The sequence below is a fragment of the Populus euphratica genome, unplaced genomic scaffold (assembly GCF_000495115.2).
Source record: "Populus euphratica unplaced genomic scaffold, PopEup_1.0 scaffold31.1, whole genome shotgun sequence".
Lineage (NCBI taxonomy): Eukaryota > Viridiplantae > Streptophyta > Magnoliopsida > Malpighiales > Salicaceae > Populus > Populus euphratica.
Genome location: NW_011499850.1, coordinates 108,439 through 119,862, shown reverse-complemented (window position 1 = coordinate 119,862; position 11,424 = coordinate 108,439). Strand labels below are relative to the sequence as shown.

Genomic DNA, 11,424 nt, shown 5'->3' with positions numbered 1-11,424 from the left:
CCATTAATAATCTTATGATCAAACACAAGTCCAAACAAGAAAAGAAAATTCAAAACTTGAAGATGTAGCTTAACTAACCAGGTTTCAAGTTTGCTTTCTAGAAGTTATTGCTTCGAGTCTCTCAAACATCAAGACTACTGGAGAATTATATGGTTGTTAACTTTAGAATCCGTATGATTAGTCTAGATCCACGCAAGTTAGTCGGACACTAACATTAAACAAAAAAAAAAAAAAGAAAAAAAAAACTCAAATTGCTTCAGATGGAAAATACAGTGCCCCAACTTCTATCCTTTAAATAATCAGTCCAAAATTCTGCCTTCCATGTTAAAATCCAGGCAAAAAAAAAAAAAAAAAAACCCCCCGCTTTCCACGAATTGCAGCATTTCCCTTCCTTTTTTTTTTTTCTATGATTTGATTTGATTTATCAACAAATCTGAATACTGATAAATGATTTTTCTCCTTGTATTGTGTCTGTAAATGATTTATCAACAGATTTTTTTTTTAATTTGAATATCACAATTCCAGAATCCACCAGTTTCTTCTCCTTCTCTAAGTGTTTTTCCCACCTCCTCGACCAAACCAAATTACCTCTCATTTTCTAAATTTTATGGCGGTCAGGTCTAGAGCTGGCGGCTTTAATGGGCCTCTCCGGCTAAGGCTTGGGCTGGTGACCTCAATGGGCGTTGCTCTCGAGTGATGGTCCTGGACTCGTCACAAATCTATAAAAAGAAAGTACAGTCAACGAAAACAAAAAGAAAAAACAATTCCCCAACGGAGAAAAGGGCAGACTCGGAACCAGAACAGCCCATTAAATGAAAATGAAATGAAAATTTAGAACCCTAAAGACCGCAACCCTCCTCCGTCCGTTCTCAAAGTCAGGTCTAGACCCTTCCTCCTCTCTCAAGCCCTCCCTCTCTAGCTGTAACTGCAAATTCTGTGCTTCGCTTTCTGTTTTTCAATAATAATAATAACAAGTAGCAGTACATAGCAGTGGATGGGTAAATAAAAGAAAACAAATAAATGATGATCCACATAATCAGACGAGGATCCGCTCGATCCACTATTTCTAAGGGTACGTTTTTTCTTTATTTGATCTTCTTCTTTTTCTTCTAATTCAATCTGTATATTATTGTTGGTTCTATCCTACAGTCCGAAGAGAGTTATTGATGATGATGATGCCGCCCCATTTTGGATGTAAATTGGATAGGTAACTTGATGGAGAAAACAAATTGAAAGTTTTGCAAAAACAAAAAAATATCGTGGAAATCTTTGCTGCTGTTCTGAACCAATAATTTGTTTTTTCCTTCTCTTATTTCGCGTGGAAGTTTATGTACAGTATCTAGCAGTAGGAGTCTTTGTAAAGTGAGTCTCTCTTCACTGCTGTTGCATCAAACAGACATGCTCCTAAACCTGCATATCGCTTCTTGACAGTGTTTGATGAGGTGGCCAATGCCATACATGGGGCGAATATGCAGTGGCGTGCAAGGTCATATGCCGCGTCGGTTCCTTCTCACATGCCAAAAAGTCACAAAGCTCAGAAGAGAGTTTCCAAAGATGACCGGCGAGCTATGGTGGAATCTTATGTAAACAAGTAATCCCCCCCCCCTCCTTTGTTTTTTCCTCTAACCAGCTTGATTTATTATATCATATTGCAGCTGGTAACTTTTTATTCCATCTGCAAAGTTGCTAAATTTGGATTTTTATAGTTGAGGGAAAAAATTGTTAGTTTAAGACAACGAAATAAAATAAAGGGGGTTTGTGATTACTTTGACTTGTCAACTTATCATGAAAATTGATTACTTTGATGCGACTTCAAGGTTCATCACTGATATTGTTTTTCAGTAAAAATATTGGGATGCTATGCAAAGTTGAAGTCTAGATACATTTTCCTATATTCAATCTGGACGCCTAGAAAGTTATTCGAAGTCGATGAGGAAATTGGAGATTGTTCTTGCAAGAAGTGCCCACTTTTAAGATTATAACTACCTTTCAGACATTGTCATCATTGGTAGTAAATTTGAAGACTACAATTTTGTGTGGAATCTTACCAATGCTTTGATTGAATGAGTTCTATGTTGTGTTAATATGAAAGTTATTGTGGGACCGAATTATTATATTGCCATTACCTTTTTCAGGTATATAGAAACACATGTTGGAAAATTTCCATCCATTTCTGGTGACCGTCTCTTTTTCCTCCCAGTCTTTCTTGTGCACTTGCCTTTTCTGTTTCTTTCACCAAGAATTTGCTCGAGAATTGTTTAGGGTAGTCCTCTCAGAGTTTTCTTGATAGAGTATTGTCCAGTTGAAACTTGAATTTGTTTCACATGTTTCTTCGATAGTTTTTCTGGCTGCATAGAGTTATTTGAATTTATGTTAGAGCTCAAGGATTTAAATAGCCTTGCACCTTACGAAAGAAACAGTTAGGATCGCCCAGCAGTTACATCAAAGTTAAGTTATGAGCAGGAGAATTAGATAAAAATGTTACTATTGAGGGCAGTCTCATGCTATCTAACTTTTGTGTGTAATCTTACCAATGCTATGATTGCATTGAATGAGTTCTATGCTGTGTTAATATTAAAGTTATTGTAGGAGGGAATTATTATATTGCCATTACCTTTTTCAGGTACAGGGAAACACATGCTGGAAAATCTCCATCCATTTCTGGTGACCGTCTCTATTTTGCTAGGAAAGCTTTTAAAGAACTAGATATAGAATCAATGTTTTCATCCTCAAACAGTGGAAACAAGAGCGTTTTAGGAAAGGAGCTTCCTATCGTGCGTGAGCCGTTGGTTAAAGTTAAGAACATGTCACCTGGAGGTGCAATGTCAGATATGAGAACTCAATGTGACCCACGTGCAGTTCCTCTCAATGATGTAGGTGACACAAGCTACAGATATCTAGAAGTGGAGGGAGGGCTGCAAACTTGTGAGAAGATGGTCTCTCAAGAGTTTGGAAACCCCATTTCTCCTGTAAGTGTTACATGTTAATTGCACTGTCTTAATTTTCATGTAGGAGGCATAATTTAAGGGGGAGCATACTAGACTCAAAGATCTTGCATTGAAATATTTGGCTGTCGCACTGGTCCAACAACGTTCAGAGTTTGATGTTTGGATGCTAATTGCTTGTTAGTCTGCTAAGTCAGAAGTTGAATGCTCCACATTTAAAAATGCTTTCAGTTACATGGAATTATTATATTGCCATTACCTCTTTCAGGTACAGGGAAACACATGCTGGAAAATCTCCATCCATTTCTGGTGACCGTCTCTATTTTGCTAGGAAAGCTTTTAAAGAACTAGATATAGAATCGATGTTTTCATCCTGAAACAGTGGAAACAAGAGCGTTTTAGGAAAGGACCTTCCTATCGTGAGGGAACCGTTGGTTAAAGTTAAAAAGCCTGTCATCTGGAGGTGCAATGCCAGATATGAGAAGTAAAAACTGCCGTTGAATACCTTTTGATCTAATGCTGCAAAAACTGTCATGACAATTCTCCATGTTCTTGCGATGCTGCTCTTCGGAGTTTCTTAAATATTGCAGAAGCAGTCGTCAAAAGATCTTTGACTTGTTTGATGATGTTTTCTAACCTTCCATTTTTTCATGTTTGATTACACATTAAAATAATTAGTAGACAAAATTGCTCAAACCTTCGCCATTGAAACTCATGCCGTCACCTCCTCACTTAATTAGTTTCGTCTTCTTGGACGCAGAAAAGGGAAAATAAACATTAACAATGCACTGCTCAAACTTTTCCGTACCAAACTTCTTTGAAGCAGCTAAATGAATCATTCGGTGCCATGCAGGGGATCATAAACCTCTCAGCAATTAGTGAAAACCTAAACAACAAAAAAAAGTTGGAAACAGAACACCCAACATTTGCAGCCCTCTGTTTAGTTGCCATCGAAGGGGAAGAAAAAATCAGTATTACATGAATGTAGAGTTCATGTTTTTCAAGTCCCAAGAAAAAAAGAAGAGTAAGAGTGAAGAAACAAAAATGTAACACTTTGGTGTGGAGAAAAAGAAAAGCACAGGTAATTTCATGGAATTAATATGCTCCCTCACTTGTGTACTTGTAAGACTACTGCACTAGGATTCGTAGAAAAGCCAATTGTTTGGAGAATCCATATCATTAAACACACATCTGCAGCTGGCAAAGAGCTAGACTTGTGAACCAAGTAGCTTCTTCCATCTGGCATAACCAAGAGCAAACAGGAAAAGAAACAAAAATCCGGTTGAAGAACCTCCAACAAAGTAGCCAAAAATCCCATTTATCTGATACAACCGACAAGGAATGTTCATGCCAAGCATCCCAGCTATCAAGGTGTCCACTTCAATTACAAAAGACGCCACGGTAGTGTTAGGAACTTCGACCGGTAATGTTTTGATAGTTGTTCATTGGAAGCTAAGCACATTAATATAATATTTAATATGATTCGACAAACTGCTTATATTCACGGAAGAAGTCATTCTTATTATATAGGGAGAGAACAAGATTTTACAACAATGAAGGAAGAGAAATCATTCACTGTACTCTCCTCCCATCACTCCTCTTCTTTCTTAACAGTGTTGCAATGGCAGTCACTACTTGTTACTCTTGACAACTCACTCTCTCCTATATTCCTCACATATTGCTCAATTTCTCTCTCAACTTTGTTATTTAACTTATGCCTTTATTTATAGGCATCAATGGTGCCACTAGCTCCAGCTCATCTTCAATAATGGTGGTAGCAGATGGGTTGCATTTAGCTCCAGCTCATCTTCAATAATGGTGGCAGCAAATGGGTTGCACTATTTTATCAATGGTTGGTGCAACTTGTTTGATAATACCCACCTACCATTATGGTCTTTTGACAATAGCAACCCTCTTCTAGAGTAGGGGCTGCAGATGTTATATGATTGCTGTATATTAATAGTAACAATCCTAACAAGTAGTTGGAGCTAGATGAGTTCATTTTGCTGGTTATCAAGCTGAATATTGTCATAATCTTCTCTATCATCAATGTACTCACGAACTTGAAAATTCAAGAACAGCCTAGTTAACTTCAAGAGTATGAAACTAAATAACCACCATGAATGGATTGAGTAGTTCAACAATCAAATATTAGATACATTTGAATGATAAAGCATTTTATGCCGCTTTCTCGTATTCATGATTCCCTTATTGAAAATTCCCCTGATTAAACTACGATCGATTGTATAAGCAAAACCTTAACTGGAGTCATTAATCCCTTTAATTGCTTCCTTGCCCGATTCTGATTTGTATCGGGAATTGATTTTAGCATGACACCAAATGCAGCTCTTTCAGAACTAACTAGAAAACAACAACTAGAACCACACAAACTTCCATAAAGTTCAAGTTCATCCAAAATATCTCAAACTAATATAAAGTCTCATGAGCTTCTCAAATTATGGAACCCATCAAATAAAGATGGTGTTCCATGTAATTTAGCAATATAAAAATTATAATATAATTCTTCTAATACTATAAAAAATGAACATCATTCCAACTTTTGGACCAAGAGGATCCTTAGTGAATGACCCACGTAAATTTTTTAAAATTTATCAAGACAATTCTTTGGTTAACTTTTTGTCATTTTGAAGTCACGGCAGCAATACTCACAGATAATATTTTATTACATGTTCCATCTAGCTGTATAAAATAAGCCTCAAGTTGAAAATTAAGAAGAAAAAAAAAAGCAGAGTAGAATTCTGCAGATATGTATTTTAAAATGGAATGACTTCACTTGATTACATCTTTCTTATTCTCACATGTATATATAGGTTTACATAAATTTATATACTAAACTAATATTTGAGTATTTAAAGGAGAATAAACTAGAGATTACAAATTTGAATTTCAAGCTAGCTAGTGTTTTGCAGTCTTTGAAATACTCTCCTCATTTGTTGGCAATCCTGACAGTGTCCTGCAGAGTTTTTGAAATACTCTCCTCGTCTATTGGCAATCCTGATCCTGTGGTAACTATGAAGATATTCTCTCCTGATGTGTTAGTAGCAGCTATCAATAATCTAACACCCCCCCTCAAACTGTTGGGGAGGATACACACAGACAGGTTGCTTCGCAGAAGTGTAAAATGAGTGACAAAGTAACCTTTTGCAAAAATATCTGTAATCTAATCTTTTGTGGAAATGTGTTTAACTTGGATATCACGATTAATCACCTTCTCCTCGATAAAATTATAATCAATCTCTATGTGTTTCGTTCGTGCTTGGAAAACATGATTACAAGATAAGGCAATTGCACATATCTTGTCACATCATAAATTCAGTGTTATAGGCAAAGTGATTTTCAAATCACGGAAAATCATACGAAGCCAATACAATTCAACAATTGTATGAGCCATGCTTCTGTATTCAGCCTCAGTGCTGGATCTAGAGACAACTCTTTGCTTTTTACTACTCCAAGAAATGACATTCGTGCCTAAGAATACTCTATAACCAATGATGTTGTGTCTTTCATCTGGATCTTCTGCCCATTCGGAATCACCATAAGCATTTAGTTTGATATCTCCTGGAACATAATAAAGATCAATATCGATAGTGCCCTTCAGATATTATAGTATATGCTTCACAGCTTTCCAGTGGACATCACGAGGACAATGCATAAATTGGCATAAACTGATTTACTTAATACACAATATATGGTCTTGTAATGGTGTAATATTGAAGAGCACTTACAACTCTTCTATCGTCAGTGGGATCATGTAATATATATTACCAGTAGCATATGACAACTTTGGTTCTGAAGAAGACAGACAGTTCAAAGGTTTCGCACCAATCATTTATGTGCTGTGCAGTAAATCAGTGATGTATTTAGCTTGTCATAGGTGTAAGCCTTCTTGATTTCGTAGTGCTTGAATTCTAAGGAAGTAGTTCAATTCACCCAAATCTTTAACTTGAAACTCTGTTTTCAGTTTATCAATAAAGTGGTGGATTGCTTGGGTGTTAGAACCTGTGACAATAATATCATCAACATACACTAATACAAATATGGGTAAAATGGCAGTAGTGTATGTAAATAAGGAATAATCCACTTTTTATTTTGAAAATCCATATTCAACCAGTTGCTGTGAGAGTTGTTGAAACCAAGCTCTAGGGGCTTGTTTAAGGCCATAGAGTGATTTATGCAAGTGGCATATATGCTCTGGAAAATTATCATCTTTATAGCCTTTCGGTTGTTCCATATATACCTTTTCATCCAAAATGCCATGTAAAAAGGCATTTGGAACATCCAACTACTTAATATTCCATTTTAAAGAGACATCAAAAGGCAAAACTAACCGTATGGTAATAGGTTTAACTACTGGAGAGAAAGTGTTATAGTAATCAATTCTAGAAATTTAATCAAACCCCTTAGCAACAAGCTTTGCCTTGTAACGTTCAATATTGCCATCAAGAGTTCTTTTAATCTTATAAACCCACTTGTTACGAACAACATGTTTGTTTAATAGCCTTGGACAAAGAGGTCATGTCCTATTAGCCACAATGCATCAAATTCATAGCCTATTATTGTTTGCCATTCTGGGTTAGTCACTGCCTTTGTAAAATAGGTAGGTTCAGATTCAATCATAATACTGGAGAAGACACATAGAAGGTGTCGTGTAACAAAGAATGTTTTGAAACCAGGAAATTTTTTGGCTTTAAGTTTACTTATCTTAGACCTGGTAAGAATTTCTCTATATGGTATAGGATTATTTATATGGGAATCATCTGGTGGAAAAGAAAAGTTATAAGTACGGTTTCTATTATAGGATTCTTTGTATGGAAATCATCTGTTGGGAGAAAAGAGGTTACAGATGTAGTGACTGTTGCAGGAGACAAAAGGTTTGGTGTAGTAGGTGTTGGAAATGTTGAATTTGCTGGTATCACTGTTGGGAATTCTGGACATGAAGCAATGGGAAGAATATTGAAGTCTTGATTAATTGTCGGTAAAGAAAATGATAGAGGTTGAGAAGACATACCGATAGATTTACTAGTCATGGGGCTGGTAACGGAAGGATATGTGTTTAAGCTACGAAATGTGTTTCATCGAAAACTTCATGTGTCAAAATAAAAACTTGACCTGTGCTATATTCTAAGCAACGCTACCTTTTTTATTGACTGGAATATCTTATAAAAATACATTGTTTACTTTGAAAAGTCAATTTATGTTTTTCATATGGTATGAGATAAGGATAACAGGCACATCCAAAGGTTTGAAGTTCAGAATAGTTAGGTATAGTTTTATGAAGGATAAAGTATGGTGGTAGCTTTTTAAGAACTTTGATGGGTAGGTGATTTATCAAGTATACTGATGTCAAGAAGGCATCTACCCAATAATAATTAGAAAGACCTACTTTGGCTAAAAGAGTTAACCTCATTTCTTGAATATGTCTATATTTACGTTCGGTTACACCATTTTGTAGGGATATATAAGGACATGTTAATCTATGAAAGATGCCATTGTTTTCTTAAAATATTTGAAACTCTTTGGATAGATATTCTCTACCATTATCAGATTGCAATGGTTGAATTGATCAAGAAAAATTGAAAGAACATCACTTTTGAAATGCATAGGATTCATCCATGAAAAATAAATGAAGTCATCGATAAATAAAACATAATAGCGACAACCTCTAACTGAAGTGATAGGAGATACCCAAACATCACTGTGAATTAAAGCTAGGAGTTTTTATGAATTGTCTATTGGAATCAGGAAAAAGATAATCTTTTTGCTTTTCCTAGTTGACAAGGGCAATAAATATTAGACTTGTGTGCTAGTTTCTTTATTTGCAGGAAAAAAGATAAATATTCTAGTATATCATTGGTAGAGTGTCCCAGGTGATCATGCCATTGATCACTGGTGGCTTTTGTTCCTAACTTAGAGGTTAGACAACAAAATTTATTGATGAAATTCTTGTTCCCATTTATTAGATAGAGTCCATCCTCAACCAGCCCGTGGAGCAGTAGTTTGTCAGTTTTGTTCTCCTAACATAAAAATCCATTTCAGTTAGAATAAAATAACAGTTATTATTAAGACAAAGTTGGTTAATAGATAATAGATTGGTTGCAGCTTGAGAATAATAAAATACTTTATTTAACTAAAAAGAATTATGGTTTGTGTGTAGAGTAGAGAATCCAATAATTTTTATGATCAAACCTGAACCGTTGCCCACTTTGATAGTGTCATGATCATCATATGGTTAAAGGGTTGTCAAGTTTGCTGCATTGGCAGTAATGTAAGCATTAGCACCACTATCAGCATACCAAGTTTGATGCTTAAAGGTGTTATGTGCTTCAGTAGCCATATCTGCTAACTCAGAAGGTGCCCTCCTACCTCGAAAAAAGAAGTTAAAGCGCTGGAAGCAATCCAAAGCAATATGATTATGCTTATTACATATCTGACATTTCAGTCGTTCATAATGGGCTCCCTTATCATGATTTAAATGATTTTTAGGAGGACCACGAGGCTATGTTGATACAACAAATTATTGAGATCATGGAATAGTACCTGCAGGCTTTATTTTGGGATAATTAGTGTGCTTGGCAGCAAATGTAAAATTTTGATTTTGCATCAGAGTAGGTGCTTCAACTAGTGTCTCAAAACTTAAAAGTTCAGATTGAAAATCATCAAGAGATAATTCCTTATCCCTGCAAACAAAATTGTAAAACGTAATGAATGAAATATAGGTGGCACGAAGACCACGAAGTAAAAAAGTGATGAAATCCTGATCATCCACAGGTTGGCTTGCTGCAGCAAGATGATCAGCCAATCACTTAGCATCTTCAAAGAATACAGAGCATGATTGATTTCCTTAAACAATAGTTTGAAGTTGTCTCTTAAGAAGAGTAATACGAGACCTTGAAGTAGCTGAAAAACGAGTTTGAAGAGAATCCCAAACTTGCTTGAAAGTTTTCAGACTAAAGACAGTAATACTAGCTTTTTATAAATAGAGGCTAGCAACCAGCTTAAAACACAATTGTCTTTTTTGAACCAAGTTGTGTAAGTTGGATTAGGAGAGTTATCTAAAAGAAGTTTGGATAGTGCTTCTTCAGAACCATCAATCATATCATTCAGATCATGACTTCAAAAAAAAAACTTGAAACGGAACACTTCATGTCAAATAATTGTTTCCTTCAAGTTTGTTGCTGATGAGTTGTGAGATTGATTGACTATGTTGTGTAGATGGAGAGGAAAAATGTGTGGTATTAGAGAAAGTCATGGAAACCATTTGAATATAGTAGGAATGACGAGAATAAGGAAGATTTTTGTGCGGAAACAGTTAGAACGAATGAGGTGTTTGCCTATTGCTATGATACCATGAAAAATTAAACAAAAAGAAGTAGAGTAGAATTTTGCAAATATGTATTTTAAAATGGAATGACTTCACTTGATTACATCTTTCTTATTCTCGCGTGTATATATGGGTTTATATAGATTTATATACTAAACCAATAATTGAGTATTTGAAGTAGAATAAACTAGAGATTACAAATTTGAATTTCAAACTAGCTAGTGTTTTGCAGAGTCTTTGAAATACTCTCCTCATCTATTGGCAATCCTGATAGTGTCCTGTAGAGTCTTTGAAATAATGTTGAGTTTGCTGGTATCATTGTTAGCAATCCTGATCCTGGGACAACTATAAAGATATTATCTCCTGATATGTTGGAAGCAGCTGTCAATCAATACCCTAACACAAGCAACATCTCCAAATCCTCTACACCATCATCATCCAAAACGCTGCCAGTCATTGTACTTGCACTCCAGTTAGAGCCAACTCAAGGGAGACGTGGTGTAGTAGGGGTTATGCTACCTGAAGCCGCAGCTTCGACCAAGGAATAATATTGCTGATTCTGAATCCATTTCCTTGCCAAATATAAATCTGCCATGTCTTCATTGTCATCTAATAGATGTTCAATCTCGTCTCTCACTTGATAATAGACAGACAAGTAATTATTGATGAGAGAATACAGAAAGTAAATTTAGAATCAGCATCAATTGTAAACATCCTTCATGAAGTCTGTCAGCTTCATGTGCAAAAACCATTTTACTTCGCCATGCAATATTTAAGTGATAGATTTAAAAATAAGTTTGGAAAAAAATGATGTGCAAAATTTATTAGAGTTTTATGAACATTACAGAGACCAAATATATTTTTGAAGATAATTTCTAGCAATAACAAGAATAGCGGAAACAAACTTCACTTTCATAAAGATCCCATGCATTTGAGTAGATACAGGGAGAGAAGAAGATTGTACACACAAGTACATGGTCAAATAATTCCTACATTCCAGCTCCCAATTTCTTATCCATACAATCCGAGATTACAAATCCTATGATAATGGAAAAGAGATATAACCATTTTTATTCCAAGTTCATAATGAAATTGAAAAAAGGAAAGGAAGGAATAATTAAAATTCATCGAGAAAAG

At 35.4% G+C, this 11,424-nt stretch overlaps 1 protein-coding gene across 1 annotated transcript; it reads left to right on the top strand.

Moving 5' to 3' along the window:
• Positions 1 to 738: 738 nt before the first annotated feature.
• Positions 739 to 3,641, top strand: LOC105120867 (uncharacterized). Its single transcript, XM_011019248.1, has 4 exons — positions 739 to 1,072; positions 1,432 to 1,591; positions 2,624 to 2,969; positions 3,214 to 3,641. Exons 1-4 carry the CDS (start codon positions 1,021 to 1,023, stop codon positions 3,256 to 3,258), a joined length of 603 nt encoding a protein of 200 aa, XP_011017550.1. The 5' UTR covers positions 739 to 1,020; the 3' UTR covers positions 3,259 to 3,641.
• The last annotated feature ends 7,783 nt before the right edge of the window (positions 3,642 to 11,424 follow it).

What these genes read in the sequence shown, in the direction of transcription:
- LOC105120867 (XM_011019248.1), top strand. Translation starts at nt 1,021, where the DNA reads ATGATGATCCACATAATCAGACGAGGATCCGCTCGATCCACTATTTCT. An exon ending in TCGATCCACTATTTCTAAGG is followed by an intron (nt 1,073 to 1,431) that starts GTACGTTTTTTC and finishes GCTTCTTGACAG; the next exon opens with TGTTTGATGAGGTGGCCAAT. An exon ending in GTGGAATCTTATGTAAACAA is followed by an intron (nt 1,592 to 2,623) that starts GTAATCCCCCCC and finishes TACCTTTTTCAG; the next exon opens with GTACAGGGAAACACATGCTG.